General features: G+C 32.8%; 1 protein-coding gene across 1 annotated transcript; it reads right to left on the bottom strand.

Moving 5' to 3' along the window:
• Positions 1-788: 788 nt before the first annotated feature.
• LOC128282550 (ribonuclease MC-like) lies at positions 789-2,005 on the bottom strand. The gene is made up of 3 exons (XM_053020708.1): positions 1,629-2,005; positions 1,356-1,545; positions 789-1,235 (listed from the first exon to the last, which is right to left on the bottom strand). The coding sequence occupies exons 1-3, from the start codon at positions 1,965-1,967 to the stop codon at positions 967-969; spliced, it is 798 nt and encodes a 265-aa protein (XP_052876668.1). The 5' UTR covers positions 1,968-2,005; the 3' UTR covers positions 789-966.
• Between the last annotated feature and the right edge of the window lie 23,518 nt (positions 2,006-25,523).

Here is a 25,523-nt window from a genome sequence, read left to right as displayed (position 1 = left end):
TTCTTTTACCATGGGGCTTGGTTTTCACAGTTATTTTATGGTGTTTATGGAAATGTTGAAATAAAAGAAATTTACAGGCTGTGCTTGATTCACCGAAGCAGGTGCATTTGATTGCAAGGAAATTTGCTTAGGATGTTTCTGGGCGTGGCAGCCTGTTATTCCGAGGGTTCACCGTGAGCGTAAATAGATAGCTTGGAAACGTCCCCCATTGGATTATTGTATTCTTAATACGGAAAGTGCGGTGCGGACTGGTAGGCGACCTTCGAAATGAGATGGGTGAGTGGTTGCATGGATTCATGATGAAGATAGGAGTAACGGACAACCTACAAGTTGAACTTTGGGGAGTTCGGGAAGGCTTTCGGATGGCTAAGGGCTGGATGTTAGTAGTTTAATTTTGGAACTTGATGTGCTTTGGGTGGTGAATTTGCTATCTCGACCTTTTGAAGCTTCTCATTCGTTGGGCACTTTCGTTGAAGTTTGCTTGCTATTGATCCGAAATGGTTGGGTGATGAAAGTCTGACATATTCTTCGGGAGGGCAACCGGCCGATATGCTGACCACCTTGCATATTTGGCTCAGGACATGGCGGAGGGTTGTGTTTTCTTATCGGCATCACCGAACAGCTTGCAAACTTTTTTGCATGCTGATATGAAGGGCAAAGGTAGGATGTGTTTATAGTCTCATTGTTTCATCATACTATACCAACAAAATATTCTAATTAGTGTTTATGTTTCTATATTTGGTTACGGGATCTAATAATTATAATACGAGCATGCAAAATGTAAACACTTGTATATATAATACAAAATCTATTTTAAAGACTTAAAAGTTGGAGGGTTTACAACAAGATAATACAATTACTTATTTATTTCAAACGTCAAATTGGCGGGACAAGAAGACTTAAAGTTGGGCTTTTCAACAACTATATTTATTTGGAGTACTAATTATTCAAAATTTTATAAGAGCACTAGGGGAAAAATATTGTATCACTCAAGCTTTTACAGGGCCCTATTATTTTACCCTTACTTACTCGCAATATATTAGTACAATTTATGAGCGTGTGAGGGGGTTGTCCGGGATTTGGCCTATCATAGCATAAACGAATCTCCCACAATTGTTTTTGAGTGCGACTTGGGTTTAGATTGCAAGCAATTTGAGGATAGGCTTTTAAAACATGAAAAACTTCATCTGCAACTTGCTTCACCGTCCAACTTGTCTGACGTCCAAATCTCACAACTACATCAAAACAACAATAAAAAGCAAATTAGAGACAAGATGTGCTAGGGTAATACCGATATAAAAAAATCAATTTAATTCAATATATGAACTAACAATAAAGTATAATGAAGATATTACTTGTTTTTATGCCAAGCCTGAGTTTTAAGGCAGACTTGAAGTATGTAAGAGGATCTTCAGGGTAATCAGAACAAGTTCCATGCTTTTTCCATTCATATTCCCAAAATTGGTAGTTTGCAGTCAAGTTAAGACCATCAACTAAGTTTGGCCATATTGATGTTAAATATACTTCAATTGGACGCAATTTAATCTTTTAAACAACAAAAGATTTTATCAGAGAACTGACAAACTCATTCATTCCAATAAACGAAATTAAATTAATGATGAACTTACCGGGAGATCTGTGGGAGGAGTGGGTGTCTTTAGGGTACAAGGATTATTTTTATTGTAAGGAGGTATTGGTTCGTCATTACTATCTTGTGGCCATATACCGTGAATTGTGAAGTCGGAAGGAATAGGAGGTTTGCAAGTATACATTCCATGACATGCAGCAGGTGGCCATTGGAGACTAAGTTTGTAGAAACTTATCGTGGGTGGCGGAGCTGACGCCTTGAATTGGTGGTGGATGAGTGTAGTTATGTTCAAGCTAGAGAGTTGTGAATATAATCGGAAACAAACTGAGAGACAAACCACAACGGCAGCCAATAATAAATATTTCGATATCGACCACATTGTAACACAAGGGAAGATTTCTATAAAGTTATCTATTCCATTATTCAAGGGGTCGATCTTTTTATAACACTTGTAGGACGACATACATGTACGATCAATTTTTTTTTTTATTCATCTAACTAGCTTCTTGTTGTCTTTTTCCCTTCCTTATCTAACTCCTTTTTGTCTTTTTCTTTTTAACCACTTTTTTTAATTTATATTTTTAATTAATATCTCATTGGTGACAACTTGCAATTAGGAAAAATATTGTTGAATTCATCCTTATGAATATTAACTTTTACTATTTCAAACTTGGTACGCGAAAAATTAATAATTATAATGTGGTATTAAATTTTATATTATTGATACATAAAAACAGTTCAGATTTGGTTGCTACCACCCATTTTCACTCTCTTAAAGAAAAGATAAAATAAATTTGAAAAAGTCATTGTATGTATTAAATATCCTAATTTATTTGTAATCTATGAAATATTCAGAAACACAGATTTAAATAATGATAAATTTATTTTGATTAAAAATAATAATAAATTTAAGATGATGATTTGACAAAATAGAGAATTTTAAATATACTTTATAAAACACATGTCATTATCGACAAATTGTTTTAATTAAGATGATGATTTAAGTTATCTGCAATTTTTTGGTGATATCCAAATCTTGAACTATTTATCATCCACGTTACATCTTATTATTAATCTAATCTATTTTAAATGATATTGTTTTCTAATGTTGAGGTCAACTAAAATATAAATTTAATAAGTTTATTTTAGTTAAAAATATAAATTCAAATTAATTTTAAATTCAAAATCACATAATTAACTATTAGTAAATATACAAAAATAAAAACATAATGATGTAATGCAAATTTATGATTAATTATATATATTAACACAAATATGGTAATATTTAGTCCTAGAATAGTTAAATTTGTGACATCTGTCACAATCTAATTACTATGGATTTCCATTAAAATATTGCTAAAATTTTAAAATGTTACAGTTTCCATACCTAAAACAATTGTGTACATTGCACCTTCAATGCTTTAAATTCCAAATTCAGACCCCTGATATATTTGTGTATAATTTTCAACTCTTTAATTATTTTTTATTAAAATTGAGTGACCCGAATCTTTATTAAAATAAAATACAGTGGTAAAATAAAATAAAAGTAAAATCCATATAGGACTATACTTTTTTTTTTAGAATAAGGTTTTTTTTCCCGAAAGGGTTTCCACGTAAAATCTGTGTTCTTTTTTTTTTCTTTCTTTTTTCTTTGCGATACATTGTCATTATCGACGTTCTATTTTTTTTTTCACAAATTGGTACTAGAGCTTTAGGTTGTTCATCTCAATCACGATAATGGCAGCTTTAAAATATGAAATTTCTCTATTGGATCGCAACACCATATTCATGTTTTGGCAGATTAAGATGCAAGCAGTTCTTGCGCAGATAGATTTGGAGGGTGTCTTGCTAGGGATAGATAAGATGCCTTCAACATTAACGGATGAAGAAAAGAGGCGTAAAGATCGAAAGGTGTTAACATAGTTACATCTGCATTTGTCTAATGAAATTTTGCATGATGTGATGAAGGAGAATACCACCACTGCATTATGGAAGAGGCTGAAACAAATGTGTATGTCGAAAAATCTAATCAGCAAGTTGCATATGAAGCAGTGTCTTTATGCTCATCGTTTGAAGAAAGGTGCGTCTGTGCACAAACACTTAACAATGTTTAAAGAAATTCTCTCAAACTTGGAGGCCATGGAGGTTCAATATGACAAGGAAGATCTAGGGTTGATTCTACTTTATTCGTTGCTCTCGTCTTATTCAACCTTTAGAGACACGATTTTATATAGCAGCGAGTCTCTCCCAGTTGATGAGGTTTATGATTCTTTGACCTCGTATGATAAGATAAAGCATCTTATGGTTAAACCCGACTCTTAGAGAGAGTGTCTCATTGTTCATAAGAGATAAGATTGAAATGTTGATGATGATCGTGGAAGGACACATGAACAGAATCCTCGCAATAAATCTAAGTGTAGATCGAAGTCTTCAAATAGAGGTAAAACTTGTAACTTCTACAAGAAGAAATGACATATTAAATTTGAGTGCTATAAGCTGCAAAACAAGATTAAAAGGGAGGCTATGAATTAAAAGGGAAAACAATCAGAAAAATTTGGTGAAGCTAATGTTGTAGAAGACTACAACGACGGTGAACTTCTAGTCGCTTCTGTCAACAATTCTAAGGTAAACGATAAGTGGATCCTTGATTTAGGCTGCACCTTCTACATGAGTCCTAATTGGGATTAGTTTACAACTTACGAAACAGTGTCTAAAGGTGTTGTTTTGATGGGAAATAATGCTTCGTGTAAAATCACAGGTGTTGGAACACTTAGTCACATGCGACATGTTCCAAAATTGAAGAGAAATTTAATTTCATTGAGTACTCTTGATTCACAAGGGTACAAATACACAACTAAAAGTGGGGTTTTGAAGATTTCCAAAGGTTCCCTCGTTGTGATGAAATGGTAGAGAAAGACTGTAAAGTTATATATTTTGCAAGGTTCTACTGTTATTGGTAATGTCGCTGTTGCTTCCTCTTCCTTGCCAGATGATGATGTTACTAGACTTTGGCATATGTGCCTAAGGCATATGAGTGAGAATGACATGGCAGAATTGAGCATAAGAGGATTTCTTGATAGGTAAGGAATTTACAAACTGAAGTTTTGTGAGCATTGCGTTTTTGGGAAGCAAAAGAGAGTTCGATTCACTAGAGGAATCCATAACATGAAGGGAACATTGAAGTATATTCATTCTGATCTGTGGAGGTCATCTAGAGTGCCTTTGAGAGGTGGAGCTAATTATATGCTAACACTTATTGATGATTTTTCCAGAAAAGTTTAGATTTTTTTCTTGAAGCAGAAAAGCAATGTGTTTTCTGCATTTAAGACTTGGAAAACTATGATTGAAAAACAGACGGGAAAACAAATATAACACATCCGCACAGATAATGACTTAGAGTTCTGTTCTAATGAGTTTAATGAACAATGCAAGTTAGAAAGGATCGTGAGACACTTGATAGTTCATCATACTCCACAATAAAACGGTGTTGCAGAACGAATGAATAGAAAAATCATGTAGAAACTTTGATGTATGTTGTCAAATGCTAACTTACCGAAGTATTTTTGGGCCGAAGCAGCCTCTACTGTATGTTTTTTGATCAATCAATCTCCATCCATTACCATTGAGAAAAAGGCTTCACAAGAGGTATGGTATTGTAATCCTGCTTATTATTTTGATTTAAAGATCTTTAGGTGTCCTCCGTATGCTCATATTGATAATGAAAAATTGGAACCAAGATCCATTAAATGTGTTTTCCTTAGTTATAAAACTGGTATAGAAGGGTATGAGTTATGGTGTCATGAAAATAGAAAAGTTGTGATTAGTAGAGATGTTGTTTTTGATGAAACTGCTATGCTACCTAACTTATCTCTTAAAGACTCTTACAATAAATAACATCAAAAGCAAGTGGAGTATCAGATTAATCCAGAATCTACAACAGGGTCTACTTCTCAAGCCAGTACAAAAATTCAGAATAGAGTTGTTTCTTCACTACAATACTCTATCACCAAAAATGGAACTAAAAGAGAGATTAAACCTCCAAAGAAGTATGTCGAGGCTGATCTAGTTGCTTATGCTTTAAATGTGGCTGAAGATATAGATCTAAACCAAGAGCCATCTAATTATTCTAAGGCGATTAACTATGAAGATTCAGAAAATTGGATGTTTGCTATGCAAAAAGAGATGAAATCACTCTACAAAAATAGAACATGGGATCTTGTAACAGTTCCTAAAGGCAAAAAGGTTGTTAGTTGTAAATAAGTGTTTAAAAAGAAAGAAGAGACTTAAAGAGTTGAAGAACCTAGATATAAAGTAAGGCTTGTAGCAAAAGGTTACAATCAAATTCCAAGAGTGGACTTCACAGATGTGTTTTCCCCAGTTGTGAAGCATAATTTGATTCGAGCTTTGTTTGGTATTATGGCCATGCATGATTTGAAGCTTGAGCAGTTAGATGTAAAAACTGCATTGTAACACCCCTAACCCGTATCCGCTGCCAGAACAGGGTTTCGGAGCATTACTACCATTTGCAGATCACTTAAAAAAATTAAAATACTTACCGATTCAATGCATCATATAAAATAAATATATTACCATTCAATCAATAGTTTGGCACTTGTATAAGCATCAAACAATAACATTGTTAGTATACTTGCACATATCTCATATAAATTCAACATTGATATATCTATTTTCTCGACATGTCACACTTGAGTTTAATAATAGTCTCAATTACATAATTTCCTTGTATCAACATATCAAAGATAATCATATATGTACATGTCATGAAACATATCATGCTCTTACCGTTTCTTCACAAGCATAGATCATTCATTTCATTATATCAATATTTTATGCTTCATCATTTCCATATATTTTATGTATATTTATTCTGGTAATAGCTTATATCAAACTTAACATAAATTATATTCCATGTACTTATACTTATTTCGTTTATCCATTTTCATAATTATTTCATACAACGCTTTTGTACATATATTTCCATATGACTAGTTCTTGTAAACATTTCACACAACCATTTCATATAACCATTCATCATCTGATACATTTTACCTGAATATCAATTGTTCAACAGATGTTATAGCGTCTCCCATCCACGGTCTTATTTATCTTTGACGTGATGCCATAGTGTCTTTCAACTATGGTCTTACTCATTTTCTGTCATGTTGCCATGGTATCTTTCAACCATGGTCTTATTCTTTTCATGTCACGTTGCCATGGTGTCTTTCAACCATGGTCTTACACATCTCATATCAGGTTGCCATGGTATCTTTCAACCATGGTCTTACACATTTCATATCAAGTTGCCATGGTATCTTTCAACCATGGTCTTACATACAGGTTGCCATGGTATCTTTCAACCATGGTCTTACACATTTCATATCAGAGAGCACACTCCCGCGAACCTCATCCTTACAGTAGGATTACCAGTCCAGGCTAAATCCCCTGTAATATAAACTCATAGAGTATTGTCGGGATTACAGTCCAGGCTAAATCCCCTGCAACGACAATTACACTAATATCTGAATTACCAGTCCAGGCTAAATTCAGACCCTAATTCGGATTACCCGTCCTTGCTAAATCCGTTTTACACATATTCTTCGAGAGGGCTATATTAGGATAGGATCACCCGTCCGGGCTAGATCCTTTTTACCGTCAATTCCTTTTCAGAGATCCATTGAATTTTCCTTTCATTCAACCGGGATTTCTTCTCCTTTTATCAAATTTGTCAATGTTTCATAAATTTTCATAAAATGAAGATTCAAATCATATTCACATAAATAACATACAATCTCAAGCATTTAAGAATATAATTCAAGTTACACAAACTTACCTCATTGCTTGTTTGTGTTTATAATTTCATTAATCTAATATCTTTTCTTTCTAAGATCAAGTCTCATATTTGAGTCGTCCGGATCTTTATAAATAAATTTGATCATCATTTTCATTCATTTCATATTCTAATGCATTTAATTAATGCTCTAGGAAAAATTACCATTTTGCCCCTAAACTTTTAATTAATGACGATTTCATCCTTAGGGTCAGGAAAATAAAATTTTTGCAATTTAATCCTTATTTCCAGCTATTATTCTCATATATATTGATAAAAATCCATGAATTCTATAAAATATCAGAATTTTTCATAATTTCAACACTTTTCAATTTAATCCCTAAAACATGTTTTCCCCCAATCTTGAACTAAATTAATAATTTCGTTCAATTTTTTAATTTAAATAATAAAATAATTCATTTCATGCAATTTGGTCATTTCTGACATGTTTACAAAATTGCCCATAAAGTTTTACTTTTATTCAATTTAGTCCCTGAGCCTAAAATATCCAAATTAGCCATGCTAGATGAATATTCATACATATTTTTCCTCCTCCTCCTCTCCATTCCACATCCTTAATGTAGATAACACACTTGTAAGTAACATTATCCATAATTTTTATTATTTACTTTTATGAATATTCAAGCTGTCTATCTGCATCATAGTCACTAAATTATTTATATCTGGATCTATAGAACTCCAAATTAATATCCGATAATTTTCCCTAAATCTAAACTCATATATATTCTTACCATAAAAATTTCAGAATTTTTGTTTTATCCAATAAGTACAGTTTATTCTTTAAAGTTACCCCTGTTCTGCTGTCTGACAGTTCTGACCCCGCTTCACCAAAAATTAATTATCTCCTCATACAGGATTCAAATGATGTTCTTGTTTGTTTCTATTAAAAATAGACTCATTCAGGATTTTATAAATATAAATTTAAGCCCCTAATCATTTTTATTCAATTTTTTTATGATTTTTCAATGTCAGAACAGGGGAACCCTAATTCATTCTGACCTTGTCTCACAAAATTCATTATATCTCAAAATTTACAAATCCATTGCTTACACTATTTCTTCTATGAGAAACTATACTCAATAATATTTAATTCCATACTTTTTCATATTCTAATTCGATTTATACAATTTATGGTGATTTTTCAAAGTTAGTCTACTGCTGCTGTCCAAACTGTTTTTGTGCAAGCTATTAATTACCATGTTATAACACCCTTATTTTCTTTTTCTACACCATTTCTCATCACTTTCTCTTATTTTCTCTTCACTAACATATCAAAAACATAGGACCTTATGTAAGAAAACTCTACTATAACATTATTTCCATGCTTTGTCAATAATAACAAACTTAAAAACATATCGAAATCTTGATATACTTACCTTGTTCTATTGATACTAATCTTTACTTGATTTTCTCTCTCCTCCAGCTTCTATTTCTTGAATCCAACTTGATATTCTAACTCCCCATGCTCTCCTTGACATTTTTGTCTCTTGGTAGCTATGGAAATTCATTTGATTTTTGGGTGAAAATGGTGAATTTTTGGTAAAAGGACCAAATTGTAAAGAAAGCAAAACTTTCTTTCTTCCTCTCTTTCTCTCACGTTAGTGCATGGGAAAATATGGATGAGAATTTCTCATCTTTCTTTCTTTATATACTAATAAAATAATAATAAAATATCTTATTAAAGTATTAATAAAATAATATTTATCTAATTAAATAATTATAAAATATCAAAATATCTCTAGCATCATTATTACTTTCTAGATTTTCTCTCTTCCAATTGACCATTTTGCCCTTCATTATCTTTTAAAATTCCATCCTTGAGTCATCATTTAATTTGGTAAAATTGCAATTTAGTCCTCATAGTTCTTCATCTATTCAATTTGGTCCTAATTCATCCATTTTCCTTAGTTTCTAAATCATTCCACTCTTAAATTATTTACACTATTGGTCCTTCAACTTTTTCATATTTACACTTTAACCCTTCAAATTATGAATATTTACTCTTGTGCAACAAAACTTTTCTCACTTTTACAATTTAGTCCTTTCTTGAATTAATATATCATAATATACTTCTCAATATTGACATAACTCAAAATTTCCCTTTTTGTCACTTTATTTCCTTATTTTACTATATAAAGGATAATATCTTACTGTAAAAATTTTCAGGGTATTACATGCATTTTTTCATGGAAAACTTGAAGATGATATTTACATGCAACAACCAGAGGGTTTTACAGTCTCAAAAAAAAGAGGGCTATGTTTTCTTGTTGAAAAAGTCCTTCTATAGTTTGAAATAGTCACTAAGACAATGCTACAAGAGGTTTGATTCATTTATGACTTCTCATGATTTCAAAAGAAGTAGCTTTTACAGTTGTATTTACTTTAAGAAAAATAGTTATGGTACTTTTGTGTATCTACTCCTTTATGTTGATGACATGTTGATAGCAGTGAAAGATAAATGAAAGATGAGAAAGGTCAAAGCCCAACTAAGTGAAAAATTTGAGATGAAAGATTTGGGACCAGCAAAGAAGATACTTGGTATGGAGATTCTCAGAGATAGAAAAGCAAGTAAATTATACCTAAGTCAGAAGCAGTACATTGAGAAAGTTCTTTGTAGGTTCAATATGCAAAGTGCTAAGCTTGTTAGTATTCTTTTAGCAGTCCATTTCATACTTTCATCGGCTTTGTCTCCACAATCAGATGATGAGATTGAGTACATGTGACATGTTTCATACTCTAGTACAATGGGATCTTTCATGTATGCTACGGTTTGTTCATGTCCAGGTTTATCATATGCAGTCAGTGTAGTTAGCAGATACATGACGAATCTCAGTAAAGAACATTGGAAAGTAGTTCAGTAGATTTTAAGATACTTATGAGGTACTACTGATGTTTGCTTACAGTTTGAAAGAACTAGAGATGGAGTCATTGAGTATGTTGATGCTGATTTTGCTGGAGGCCTTAATAGAAGAAAATCTCCCACAGGTGATGTCTTTACAATTAGAGGTTGTGCAATCAGTTGAAAAGCCACTTTTCAAACCACAGTTGCTTTGTCTACCACTAAAGCTGAGTACATGGTGATTATTGAGGCTTGTAAAGAAGCCATTTGGTTGAAGGGACTCTTTTGTGAACTCAATGAAGCCCTTCAAATCAGTACAGTATTTTGTGATAATCAAAGTGTCATTTTCCTTACAAAAGATCAAATGTTTCATGAGAGAACAAAACATATTAATGTTAGGTATCATTTTGTTCGTGATATTATTGCTCGTGGTGATATTATTGTGATAAAAACTAGTACTCATGTAAATCCCATAGATATGATGACTAAGCCACTTCCTATAACCAAGTTTGAGCATTGTTAGACTTGGTTGGTGTTCATTGTTAAAGTTAAACCCTTAAGGGGTTTTATGAAAGAGGTAGAGAACTTGTTCGTTGAGAGTTCGCGATGAAGAACTTGTTTATTAAGAACTTTATTAAAATAAAATACAGTTGTAAAATAAAATAAAAGTAAAATCTATGTAGAACTTGTAACAACCCTTTTTTAGTGGTATCAGAAACAGTGATTTTGGGGCCACCAAATTTGACGAGTAAGTTCATAAATATTATTATTTAATATTTATGAGTCAAATATGATTTTTAAATTTTTTTTGAATTGATAATTTATGTTATTTAAGCGATTCATTAAGTCTGAGTGGTATGACCTTAAGGTCAAGTGGTTTTAGAAAATGAGGTATCAGGACCTCGTTTCTATAAACCAAGTCGTAAATATTTATATAAATATTTACAGAGTCTCATTAAGGTGGTATTAAGGTTTCGTTAAAAAATTTTAACATTTCGATAGTTAATTAAGTAAAAAAGACTAAATTGTAAAAGTTGAAAAAGTCAATCGCTATTAGTTTAAAGGTGTTAATTGCTTAAATAATTATAATTGGATGGCATTAATGGGTAATTTACCCATACCTAAGATAGTTGGACGATTGGAAGCTTAAAATCTTTTAATTTTATATGTTTTATAAGTTAATTTATTATTATTAATAAAGTAAAAAGGTTAATAAAGTAAGAATAATTCAAAAGTGGCCATCTTCAACATTAAGCTTTCTTTGTTTCAATCGAAAGCCATGGCTATGGTGAAGTGAGGTTTGACCATGTTTCGTTTTGTGCATGTAAGTCCATTTTGCACCCGTTTTTAATGATTCTTATGTTTTCGATATCGTTGCAACTAGGTCCAACTAGCCCGTAACTTTGATTTTAAAACTGTTAAAGATTTTGAATGTTTTAATTGATGAATCTAGTGATTTTTTATGTTAAATGATGAATTTGAAACATTAGTTATTATTTAAAAGTATTTTGTTAAGTGATTTTTGATGAATTTATCGATTAGGGACTAAATTGTTAAATTAGTAAAAATACAAGGATTAGATATGAAATTATTACAAATGTGGGCTGTTTTGTGTGCCATGAATATTCGGCTGATGTGAATTGGCATTAGAAATGGTTGATTCGCATGTTTTGGGCCCAGAGACTAAATTGAATAAAAGTACAATTTTAAGGGTAATTTTGTAAAAATTTCAAAAGTTACTAAATTGCATAAAATGAATTGCTTTATCATCTAAATTAATAAATTGAATGAAATTATTAATTTAGATCAAGATCGAGTGGAAAATCGATAAGAATGAAAAATCACCAAAAATTATTAATATAAGAAGTTGAGACTCAATACTCAATCAGATTGTCAATTTTAGTTTTTTACCCTTTGTCTCGCTTCATAATACCTAGAACCACTTGGAGCAAGTTGTTAAAAACATGAAATCCAGTCGCGCAACATCGAACCTATTTAGTCATCGCATTAGTAGCCATATTCGCCATTCTTGGAACTAGTCTTATTTCTACCTTCCAATTCTTAATTTCCAAGCTCAGTTTCGGTAACCCCACCCTCTTCGACTCAAATATTAAATCTATCACTATTTTTCAATCACACTCGATCAACAGTCGCCGCACTCCTTTATTCCAAGCTGTTTTTAGACAATCGGCAATCGTTTGGAGCTTAGTGTCAAAGGCTGAACTCACATCTAACCCTTTAAATATCTGTATTTTATTAAACATATATTTAGACAAAAGTATAAACAAATAATACTTTAAATATAACAAAAAGGTTAAAATTATGTTAGCATTTATGCTCATCCTCGAGTCAACATAACCTAGATGCCTTCAATTGTTTGATAATTGATAGCGTTGTTCAAATTTGTTAGAAAAAAATAGATTTTTGGAAACTTTGACGCATATTTTCTATTGGTAAAGGTGGAGATTTGAATCATAGAATTATGATTTTATATTTTACTCCATGAGACATTTACAACGATATATCATATACTCAAAATGGTTGAGTGCTGAATGAAAAATAGATCCTCAAAATAAACCACTTGTGAATTATATTGAGGGCAGACCCACACAATATATAATGTATATATTTCATTGTCAAAGCTCATGAAATTGAGGTAGCTAAAGCAAGTTGGTTTTACTATAGCAATCAACTACTTGAAGATACTACTAAAGATTTTGGACCAATTGTTAAATGAGCTTGTAATTCAATCTATCAAGTCTTTCTCCATTTTCTCAACTAAATATGATTTAAATTTAAATTGTTTGACATTAAAATTTACATGATTTTTTAAAATTAAAATTTGTCATTTCTATAAATGTCGAGGGTTAAATTTATTGAATTTTAAAATTTGAACTAAACTGCCAAATTTTGTAAATATTTGAGGGGTAAATTTGTTGCATTTTTTTTTTAGGATTAAATTGATAGAATATGTATGCATTAAAAGGTTAAATTTGTTATTAGATCAATAAAAAAATTCCATGTCAATACTTTTTCCAAATTTTAGATGATCAAAAAAATTGATTTCAAATAGCTTAGTGATCAAAATAGAAAAAAAAAAGTAAAAGTTCAATGATCAAAATAAAACGCGGGCAATACTTTAGTGACAATTTCTGTTCTTTGTCTATTCTTTTAGCTAGTGTGTGGGACATTATGAAGAATCTTGGCAATGATCCTATGAAGATTAATTCGTTGGGCTTAATTGACCCTTATCGGTACTTTTTTGCTCTACATTGTGACTTTATCAGTGTATGTTGAAAATATAAAACTAAATAAAATTATGCGAAAACACTTTTCATATTTAAGGTGTTTGAAGTTTATTAAACAATTTATATAGACTATGGTGAATATATGGATGATATTTAACTCATTATGGAAGATCATATCACTTGAGAAATCGTATATAGGTGATTGGTTGGACCGAATCGGATTATCCAAGTCAATCCCTTGGATCGTGGATATTATATTGGATTGACACCCTATTTGTTGAGTTGTCAAGAGTCCATATTTATCTTGATTGTTATTAATATAATGTTTTTAACTTATCTTATTATTGTAATAGTGAGATTGAGATAGATCTTCATATGTAAGTAAGTGACTTAATAAATCTATATAATCGAGAGACTTATATAGGTAAACGTACAGGGAGAGAATTAAGCACCTAATCTGTTCTTGTGAGGAACCTTATTATTTGAATGCATTTTTTTATAGTAAAACCTTTGTGTTGTGGTTTATATTTGTATTATTCAAATTAGAAAAAATTATAAACTTTGTAAAAATATAAAATATCGATGAAATAATGAAATGTTATTAGACTATGTATTAGATTTATATTTCGATTATGTTTTGATTAGGTTGGGACTACATTTGAATTACGTTTGTATTATGTAATTGGCTTAGCTTGATTTTATTAGATTTATTTAAATTTTATTTTATATTTACATTAAATCAAGTCAATTATATTAAAATTATAAATAAATTAATACGGCACACAAATTCAAATATTAGCAATTGGATTATGATGGTCTATACTAATTGTCGTTGTCGGTATATTTGTATTATTGATGTTAAAATCGTCGTTATATGTTTAGGATATAGTAGGATTTTCAAATATATGAACATTTATTGATGGCATTGTCACTAAAATTTTAGGGAGATAATTGAATATTTAATCAATTATATTGATTATTTTTTACCGTCATTATAGGCATTAAAATACCTACTATTATGGATGGTACTTGTACTAATAATTGCTACTTTAGTGTTGTGTAAATTGTCAGTTGTGTAAATTGTCAATCTAAACTTTTAGACCTATTTCGACGGTTGTATTTTTTTGTCAAAAAAATCTATCAGTGTTACTCGCATCAACTATTAATCTTCGTCGAAATAGCCTTTTTGATGGTCGGTATAGACTTTTCAAACGCATAGTGATGGATTTTTTGTTTTTAGTGACGATTTTGGGGTGGTCATTATTTGGCAATATGTTTGTAGAGAACACCTCTATATTAAAAATAGATAATATGATTAATTAATTATTTTACTTATCAAATTGGTTAGACAAGAAAATGTGGATAGATAAGTAGAAGATTTCAAACAACTCGCACATTTTTTATAGTGTGTCGAGGTAAATCACTACTACACACATATTGACTCAAACCCATGACAAGTGAATGAAAAGAGATAAGTAAAAGAATTCAAACAATTTGCACACTTTTGATACACACACTGTTCCTCAAACCCACGACATGAATACATAAGTTAAATCCTCTTTCCCTTCTCTCAATATTGTAATCAGTGACGGAGTCAGAAAATTATTTTGGAGGGTGAAATTAAATTGTATACTTTTACAATATAAAAAATTCAATTTAATTCAATTTAATTCAATATATGAGCTAACAAAAAAGTATAATTGAGATATTACTTGTACTTAAGCCAAGCTTGAGATGTAAGGTAGAGTTAAAGTACGTAAAGGGATCCCCAGGGTAATCAGAGTAGGTTCCACGCATTTTCCATTCATGTTCCCAAAATTGGTAGTTTGCAGCCGAGTTAAGACCATCAGTCAAGTTTGGCCATAGTGACGTTAAGTATACTTTAATTGGACGCAATTTATTCTTTTAAATAACAAAAGATTTTATTAGAGAACTGTCAAACTAATTCATTCATTTAAATAAACGAAAGTAAATTGATCATGTGTGCTTACCTGGAGATCTTTGCGACAAGTGGGTGTCCTACGGGTACAAGGATTATTTTTCTTGTAAGGGGGTATTAGTTTGTCATATCAATCTTGCGGCCATATACTGTGAATTTTGTAGTCAGAATGAATAGTAGGTTTGCCCCTTAGTGTTCCATGACATGTAGCAGGTGAACACTGGAGACTAAGTTTGTAGAAACTTATCTTGGGTGTCGCCCTGACTTGCTGCTATTGGATGAAGGTAGAGGGTTATGAATAGAATTGAAACCAACTTGAGAGAGCAACCAAAGCTACAGCCAGTAATAAATATTTTGTAAAAAATAGACCGTCAATAATGGCTAAGAATAGAAAAATGAGAAGAAGAAGAACACACAGAATTTTACGTGGAAATCCTTTTGGGGGAAAAACCACGGGCAGAGGAAAAGAATTCACTATGTCGAATTCGAATACTACAAGAGGATAGATGACTACATCTATTTATAAGGTTGTAAAACCATATTCTAATCAAAGTCAAATAGAAGTAATACAGTAATGTTAAAGTACCTTATTCTAATCAACACCAAATAGAGGAAGTAAACTTCTATACGGATGCCACTTGTAAATCCCCCTATCTTGCCACTTATTTTTTATTTTCACAATAATTTGGGTTACACAATTCTAACATATTTTCATTCCGTTCACATTTGGAAGATTTCTATTGCATAACAGAAAACAAGAAATGCAGAAGAACACACTTTCATTCATAATCTTATTGATACACAAAGTGTCCTTTTATACAATAGTTACAATATCAAGAACTAGCTAAGTAATAAAAGATAACTAACTATCTAAGTAGTTAATTTTTTATTGATATTGCATTCATTATGGAAGGGGTGGGTCGACCTTTTTATAGCACTAGCATGCAACTACACATATTATCATTATTTATTTGTCAAACAAACTTATTCTTGTCCTTTTCTTTTTAACTAATATCTCATTGCTGAGAAGGTGCAAGTGAGGAAAAAATATTGTTCAATTGCATCATAATTATATAAGGTTTATAAGATTGGCATTTTAATAATTATAATGTACTATTAAATTTTATGTGATAGGCAGTTCACATTTTTTAAATTCAAAGTCACATAACTAACTGTTAAGGAATGAAAACGGTTTTGGGTAGTTAGTAGTTAGTAGTTAATGCTTAGTAGTTATTGTAGTTATAGTTGTTAACTATTAATACCTAGTGTTATAAATACTGTTCTTTGTACTCTAAAATTCAAGATAATAAAATCAATTTTTCATTTTATGATTCGATTGTAGTTCTCATTATGGTATCTGAGCCTTAATTTTTTTTCCTTCTCAGTGTTTCTTCTACTTCTACAATGGCGACAGATGAGGTTTCTGGTATTGGTGTTGACAATCATCAGTCAGTTCCCATGACTACTCATATAGCTAGCTCTTCTCCTGATCCTGGGTGTGATTCCTTGAGAAAATTTCAACAGTTTCCCAAGCATGATACAGTGAAACTATGTGAGCACAACTTCCTTTTATAGAAGCAACAGGTTTTGTTAATCCTTGAGGGATATGGACTGCAAGATTTTGTTCTTGGAACTATTAGTGTTCCTCCACAATCTATTGTGGACAGAGATGGTAATCATGTTTCTAACTTTGACTTCTTGTTTCATAAGCAACAAGATAAACTATTAGCTTCATGGTTGTTATCTACTATATGTGATGATATATTAGTGTATCTTACTGGTGCTTGATCCAGCTTTGATGTCTGGGGCACAGTTTTTCAAAAGTTTGCTACCAAATCCACTATGAGTGTTTCCATACTACGACATTCGTTGTATTCCCAAAAGAAAGGGTAGCTCACTATTAAAGAATACTTGGCCACAATCAAAGGTTTGTGTGATACCTTGATGGCTGCAAGTAATTTCATTTCTGAGCAGGAGCAGATTAGCATTATTCTTGCTGGTCTATCAATGGAATATGAGTCCATTCGTGTTGTGGCTTCAGCGATGAGTGTTCCTCTTGACCTTCTTGCTGAGATGCTTGTTGACTACGAAGCTCGACAGCAAGACCTTGTTTCAAGCATGCCGTTGCAGGTTAATGTAGCTCAGCAAAGTGGTTCTAATGATAAAAATGTTAGGTACTCTGCCAGAGGCTCTAGACCATCCTACAGGGGTAATGGTTCTCGGTCATTTTAAGGTCGAGGCAGAGGGAGAAGATTTGCTCATAACAAGCCATATTGCCAATTGTGTGGTCGAATTGGTCACACAGTTCAGAAATGTTACTACCGATTTGATGAGTCTTTTGAAGGTGTGTCTGATCAACCAATGCAAGTTCATTGTCATCAGTTTCAAAATTCATCTAGTTCTTCATGTGGAGGCTCTCCTTGTTGTTTCCACAAAAACTCTGTGCCACATCTTGGCTTGCAAGAAAATGTTGCCTCCACAACAGCCAGTTTTCTCAAGGCTCTCTGAACTCAAAGGTTTGGTATCCAGACTCGGAGGCATCCAATCATGTTACCAATAACCTGGAAAATCTACAGGAAGCAACCCAATATACAGGCAACAACAGGTTTTTCATGGGAAATGGTGTATCTATACCTGTGGCTCATATGTGCTCATCTTCTTTTGCCAGTTCCAATAGAGTTTTTCATTTGAAAAGAGTGTTGCATGTTCCACGAATCTGTGAAAACTTATTATTTGTTGCTCAATTTGCTAATGATAATCAAGTTTATTTTGAATTTCATCCATTTCATTGCTTTGTGAAGGATATCAAGACAGGGATCATCTTGTTGGTGGGCCACATTCATAATGGCTATGCTTCAAGCTTCAAAGTTGTTTCAGATTCTTCAGCCACTGCTCACACCACTCATCTGGGATCGCCTGGTTCTAGTAGCTTAATTTTTTATCTGTGGCACAAATGCCTTAGTCATCATTCTAATAGAATAGTTATGTCAGTTCTTCAAAAATGTAATGTTGTTTCTAAGTATTGTAGATTGAGTTTGGTTTGTTCACCATGTCAGCTTAGCAAATTCCATAAGCTTTCATTCTCTCCTTCAACTACTATTTATAAAGCTCCTTTTGAACTCATTGTGTCTGATCTATAGGGTCCTGCTCCTGTGGCATTTGAAGGCCATTTTTATTATATTTTCTTTATTGATGCTTATTCTCGATACACCTGGTTGTATCTTATTAAACGAAAATCTGAGGCATTGGACAAGTTTCTCCATTTACAAAAATTTATAGAAGTTCAATTTGGTTGTAAAATAAAGGTTCTTCAAACTGATTGGGGAGGGGAGTTTCAGTCTTTTCCAAAGGTCTTCTCTCAACTGGGAATTCATTGTAACGCCCCAATTTTCGAGAATTCTGTGAATGTTGGCATAGGTTTAATTATGTTAGTGGGCCTCTAGAAGGCCCAAGCTTAAGATAGAACCCGGTAATTTTAGTTAATTTTTGCTCCATAAGAAAAAGGGAGTGAAATTATGAAATAGGACCTATGTGAAAATGTTTGAAAATGCTATAGGCTAATTTGTAGTGGCCAAATAAATAGTAGTGCAAAATAGGAGGATTTGCATGTCAAATTCCCCACTTTTAATGTAGTGGCCAGCCAAGGTGATGGATAGTTGATAATGTATGCATTTTAGCATTTTAATAGTTAATGAATGATGGGCATTAGCATTTTAATCGTTAATGGATGATGGGCATGATAAGCATTATGGGCATATTTTTATTGGAATTATGGCATGAGTATGGCACAAATATTAGTATATCATTTATGTGTCATAAAATGTTGAGTGATAAGAATAACAAAAGGAAGTAAAGGAAGGTTGTTGTTCATTCTTTGTTCTCCATAGCTGAATTTGAGAGAGAGCAAATAGGGGAGGAAACCCTTGAATATTCGGTCACTAGGAGGAGGAAAAATTGAAGGTAAGTTCTTGGTACTTTTCTTCTATCTTGATGTTCATGAGTTCTTCTTGATTCTACCCTAACTCATGAAGCATATTTTAGTTTTTGGTTGTTGTTTCATGTTCTTTTGATGAAAAATGGAAGATAGGTGAAGTTGAGCCAAACAAATGAGCATGCCTGTGCCTTAGATGCTAAAGGGAAAAATCGGCTAACATTTTGTGCTTTAAAATGATGAAATGGAGATTATACTTAAGTAAAATCATAGATATGTGATGATTGATTGGTGATATACATGTTTAAATAACAAGTATGCAAGTTAGGTGTGAAAGAGTGATTTGGTAATAAATCTGCTTGGGACAGCAGCAGTAATGTGACTTTGGAAAATCACCATAAATTGTGGGAGATGAATTAGAAGCTGAATAAATCATGTAATTAAATCTTAATGAGTCTAGTTTCAAATGAAATAAACTAGAACATATTTTGAATTCTGTACAATGAGAAATTTGATTCGTAATGAAGAGTGGTCAGATTAGTCAAACAGTGAAACATGGGAAACTTTGAGAAAAATCTGGTATTTATTGGCTAAACCAAAAATTCTGAAAATTTTATGGATAGAAGATATATGAGTCTATTTTCAGGGAAAATTAACGGTACTTGATTTGGAGTTCCGTAGCTCCAGTTATAAATGATTTAGTGACTGTTGCTCAGGAAGACAGCTTGCAGTGAAATTATGATTATGTGGTAAACATTGACAAAAATTTGTTAATGAGTTGCTTATTAATTTCTTATAAGCTCACTATGATCTGTAGGTGTGGTTGGCCGAATATTGTAAGGGGTTAATATGTAGTTTGTATTTGAATAGTTAGATTAACGTGTTAGTAATCCAATTGTAGGCGGTTCGTGTGTGGATCTCGTCAACATATCGTCGCAAACAGGTGTGTAACTAACACCCTCTTTCTTAGTCTAGATCGGCAAAAGTCGAAAAGCCGAAATGCCGAAAATCGGTATTTTGTAGATTTGCGAGTGTGCGAATGCTCGTGAGGTAAATCGATTAATGTTTTTGGTAAGCTGCAATGTTTGGACTGCAAAGTGCATGATTTCGTGCCTCGATATTTTTGGGCTTAATGGGCCAAAATTGGAATGATGGGCCAATCTGCCCAATTCGTAAGAACCCTCAGTAGTGATTCTCGTTAGTACGTGAAAGGTAGGAATATGCATGAAAAACCCTAAAATAGATAAATTATTAAAATACCTTTAAAAGTGGAAAATTTACGCTTTACCCCGGGAGATAAATTACCAAAATACCCCTAGGTTAAATTGACCTAAATGCATGTTTGATGTTGTTATTTATGCATGCCATGTTGTTATTATCGATGCATGGACTGGGATATTGACGGAGGAAGTACTAAAAGTGGCTTGTCCACGATCGGAGGCTTTGCCTCAATTTATCGTTAATCGAGCAAAGAAGGCAAGAATCGTGGAGTGTTGGGTGGGTGGGTTGAGCTATTCCCACATGGAGTGTATGGCTGGTACGGTGGAGTGTAGTGGTTGGTGGGTTGAGTAGTCTCCCAAATGGGCTTGCATATGTTTACTTGATGTTGCATGTATTTTGAAATGGGTCTATGGGCCATATTGTTATCTGAATAAGGGCTAAGGCCCGGTTTATTGTAATCAAAAGGGCTCGCCCAAGACCACTGTTACTTGAATGGGCTTAGGCCCAATGGGCTTGAGCTGACTTGGGCTTTGAATGGGTTTTCCTTACACACTGAGTTTCCCAAACTCACCCTTCTTTAACCTTGCAGTGAGTCTTGATATGGGTGACTTGGAGCCGAGGGGATTCAGAGTGGCCATTGTGAACACTTTTGGGTTTGAAAAAGAGACTGGTTTTCTTAAGTTATTTTTAATTACTATTTAAGTTTTGGGTTGTAATAAGGCCATTTTAACTTTATTTTCTTCTTTGATTTTCTGAGATTATATTATTTTAAACAACTTTAAATTGATGGATAATAATAATTCAAATGGGCTAGACTTAGGCACGATTTCAAAACAATATTTTTTTAAATAACACGATGACACGAATATTCAATTTACCAAAGATAACCACTCAAAGAAATTTCAACTTGTTATAACCAAGTGTGGCAATGGATGTGGACATGTCTAAGATTGGATCCAATCGGAGAGTTTGGTACTTAAGCAGCCTTCATGGCTCACCTCCTCTGTTATGGATACCTACCTGGTGCCCAGCTTCCATTCACTTGGTTAGTTTGACAAAATTCGGCTTTTTTTAAAACACTAAAAAGGGAACACGGGTTTTTGACTTCAAAGTGGCATGTCGGATTCGGCCTTAACGTCTGGGCCGGGTTTGGGGTGCTACATTCATCATCGCCTCTCCTGTCCTCATACCTCTGAGCAAAATGACTTGGTTGAAAGGAAGCATAGGTATTTAGTTGACATTGGTCTGACTTTGCTGGCTCAAGCTCATATGCCTATACACTTTTAGGCTCATGCTTTCATCAGTTCTGTGTATCTTATCAACAGACTTCCCACTTCAGTTCTTGCCAGCGCAATCTCCCTATGAGATGTTACATCAGACTCTGCCTAGCTACATACATGTAAAAGTGTTTGGCTGTAGGTGCTATCCATATCTCAGACCTTTTAATATGCATAAACGTTAATTCGATCCAGGCCCTATGTATTTCTTGGCTATAGTTCAGTTCATAAAGGCTACAAATGTCTTGATGCCACTAATAAGATGTTTATCTTTAGGCATGTGGTGTTTGATGAAGGTTGCTTCCCTTTTACCAGTTCTGCTACCTCAATTGGTGATTTTGTCCCTACTTGCACTCAGCTTAGGTTCTAGCATCAACAGTCTTCTGTTCCAGTTATGGTGTCGCCTGTGGACCAGCCTCGAGTTGGAGCTCCAGTTGTGTCTGTTCCCTCTGCTCAACATGTTCCAAGATCTGTGTCAGGACCTGCTATTTCACCTCCTAGTGGTCATTTTCTCTCTGAATCTCCTGGTAGTTCTTACTTCAAGCCAGATACTAGTCCCTCACCAGGGAATGTATCCTTAAGTACCCATTTTGCTTCTCGTTCTACCTCTTCTCCTCTTCCTATCCTTTTTCCAGTGCCTTCGAGCAAGATTTCTTCCTCCAACTCCCTTATTAATTGTCATCCGATGCAAACCAGGTCTAAGAATGGAATTTTTAAGCCCAAGGTCTTTTTTGCTGAGCTTAGTGAGATAGAGCCTACAACAATTGAAGAAGCCTTTGCTAGTAGAGAATGGACACTAGCAGCTTAACAAGAGTATGAGGCTCTACTAAAAAATAACACCTGGGATTTGGTTTATTTACCTACAAACCATCGAGCTGTGGGTTGTAAATAGATGTTCAAACTCAAACGCAGGTTAGATGGCACCATTGCTCACTACAAGGGTCGCCTGGTGGTTAAGGGCTACTTTTACGAGGCTGGGATTGATTTTTACTACACCTTCAGTCCAGTTGTGAAGCCAACAACTATTAGAATTGTCTTGAAATTGGCTGTTAAGTTCGGTTGGCAGCTGAGGTAGGTGGACATCAACAACGCGTTCCTCAATGGTGACTTATCTGAGGAGATTTACATGGTTCACCCACCTAGCTTCGAGCAAAGTCATGGTCCTTAGTCATTGGTGTGCATGCTGAAGAAAGCTCTGTACGGTCTTAAACAGGCTCCTAGGGCTTGGTTCTCCAAGCTCCATGATTTTTGGATCTCTTCACAATTTGTTGTAGCTAAGTCGAATGGTTCTCTCTTTATTAAGAAGACTGAAGGGGTACTTTTGTATGTTCTGGTATATGTCGATAACATAATTGTCACTAGGAGTCATCAAGCCAGTATTGACCAGTTTGTTGTAGACTTGGATATTCAGTTTTCCTTGAAGGATTTAGGGCCTCTTAGTTACTTCCTTGGCATTGAAGTTACTGCCACTGCTGGTGGATTTTTCTTAAGGCAGTGCAAATATGTGCTTGATCTTCTTAGAAAGGCTCGAATGGATCAGGCCAATGGCTCCCCTATGCCCATGATTACTTCTTCTAACTTATCTCAGCATGTTGGCTGTGCGATTGAAAATGAATCTAAATATTGAAGCATTGTGGGAGATCTGTAGTATGTGGTTATCACTAGACTAGATATCACCTTTGCTGTGAATAAGGTCTGTCAGTTTATGCATCGACCCCTTGATCAGCATTTCAAAACTGTCAAACGCATCCTTAGGTATCTTCAAAGTACTCTGAACTATGGTCTTCATTTTACTACAACTACCACCTTGGATCTGGTTGGTTATTCAGATGCAAATTGGGGAACTAATGTTGATGATAAACGGTCTACTTCAGGATTTTGTGTGTTCTTTGAGGGTAATCCTATAGCCTGGGGATCAAAGAAGCAACAGATTGTCTCCAGGTCAACAGCAGAAGTTGAATATAGAGGGCTAGCTCATGCAGTTACAAAGGTGGTTTGGCTTGAGTCTCTTTTGTCTGAACTACATATTTCACCTTCAAGAAAGACCACAGTGTGGTGTGATAACTCCGACGCCGTTGCTGTATCTGCCAATCCAGAATGCATTCAAAGTTTAAGCATGTTGAGTTAAACTTGTTCTTTGTTCGAGAAAAGGTTGCATCTGGAAAACTGAGATTGGGGATATTCTAGCACAGGAGCAGTTTGTAGATGTCTTTACAAAGTCCTTGTCAGCTCCCTTGTTTACAAAATTTAGGTTGTATCTTAAAGTGGTTGCGACAGATTAACCACTCAGCAGAAGTCAGGAAGATGGAGGCATGTTAAGGAATGAAAACGGTTATGGGGCAGTTAGTAGTTAGTAGTTAATGCTCAGTAGTTATTGCAGTTTTAGTTAGTTAACTGTTAATACCTAATGTTATAAATACTAAAATTCAAGATAATAAAATCAATTTTTTATGATTCGATTCTAGTTCTCATTACTAACTAGTACTGAATATAAAAAATAATAACATAATTAAGTAATGCAAATTTATTACTATATTCGATATCTACTATTATTATTATACTAGAATTGATCCCCGCATTCCTTGGGAACTTTCAATTTTAATATAATTAATAACAAGTTTTAACAAATGAAAATTTATTAAATAATAGTCCTCCAAAATTTTTATTTTAGATTGCATAATATTAGTATTTTACATTTACATATTTATGAAAATTAGACTTTTTTACTTCTACAGGTTTGAATGTGGATTTTAAGTTGAGTTGTGAGTTAATGTTTTGAAAAATAAATAAAAGGAAATAAATTAAATAATTTTTATTTTTAAAAATTGAAAAATGTTTAATAAATATAAATAATCTTTTTCATTAATGAAAACATATTTAGTATCCTTTTTCTATAATAGAATTATGATAAATAAAATAAAAACAATTACATTTATACTGATTAAAATTAGAGTATCAAATTTAATATTTGAAAAATTGTTGATAAAAGATTTTTTTTTTTTTTTGCATTTACATGAATTTGAACCAGGCAAATCATTTAAAGTTAGAAACGTTTGTTTTCATCATTTTCAGTTTTATAAAGTTTTTATTGAAAATAATGAAAACAACTTTTATTGTTTTCCAATTTTTAACATATTTTTATTTTCATTTTCAAAATATTATTTTTAAAATTTTCAACTAAACATTTTTCTTTAATGTTTTCTATTTTCCAACAAAACAATGAAAATAGCTTATGTTTCCTGAAACTAAATAGTGGTTTTGAAAATATTTTTATTTTTATTTTCAGAAAAGTCATTTTTATTTTTAAAATTGAAAAATGCATTTGATAAATAAAATCAAAATTTATTTTCAATAATGAAAATATGTTTGGTAACTACTTTTTATAATAGAAACATAAGAAATAAAATAAAAGAATTTTACATGGATTCAAATTAGGTATTGTTAAACTAACTTTATTTGATAAATTATTTTGATAAAAAAATATTTTGGAATAAAATTGCTTTTGAATAAAGAAATTATTAAGTTTAAAGCATAGAAATCATTTTAAGACTTCCAAACATCTTAGAAAATTTTTGAACACTTACAATATTTTGGACAAAGTTCAAAAACAA

This window comes from Gossypium arboreum, chromosome 10 (assembly GCF_025698485.1).
Source record: "Gossypium arboreum isolate Shixiya-1 chromosome 10, ASM2569848v2, whole genome shotgun sequence".
Classification (NCBI taxonomy): Eukaryota; Viridiplantae; Streptophyta; class Magnoliopsida; order Malvales; family Malvaceae; genus Gossypium; species Gossypium arboreum.
Note: the sequence above shows the minus strand (reverse complement) of the source record. Positions and strands in the feature narration are given on the sequence as shown.

Bases quoted from the DNA above. Each gene is read 5' to 3' on its own strand.
- LOC128282550 (XM_053020708.1), bottom strand. From the start codon at position 1,967: ATGTGGTCGATATCGAAATATTTATTATTGGCTGCCGTTGTGGTTTGT. The intron at 1,546-1,628 runs GTAAGTTCATCA...GTTGTTTAAAAG, and splicing joins CTCCTCCCACAGATCTCCCG to ATTAAATTGCGTCCAATTGA. The intron at 1,236-1,355 runs GTAATATCTTCA...GTTTTGATGTAG, and splicing joins CAGGCTTGGCATAAAAACAA to TTGTGAGATTTGGACGTCAG.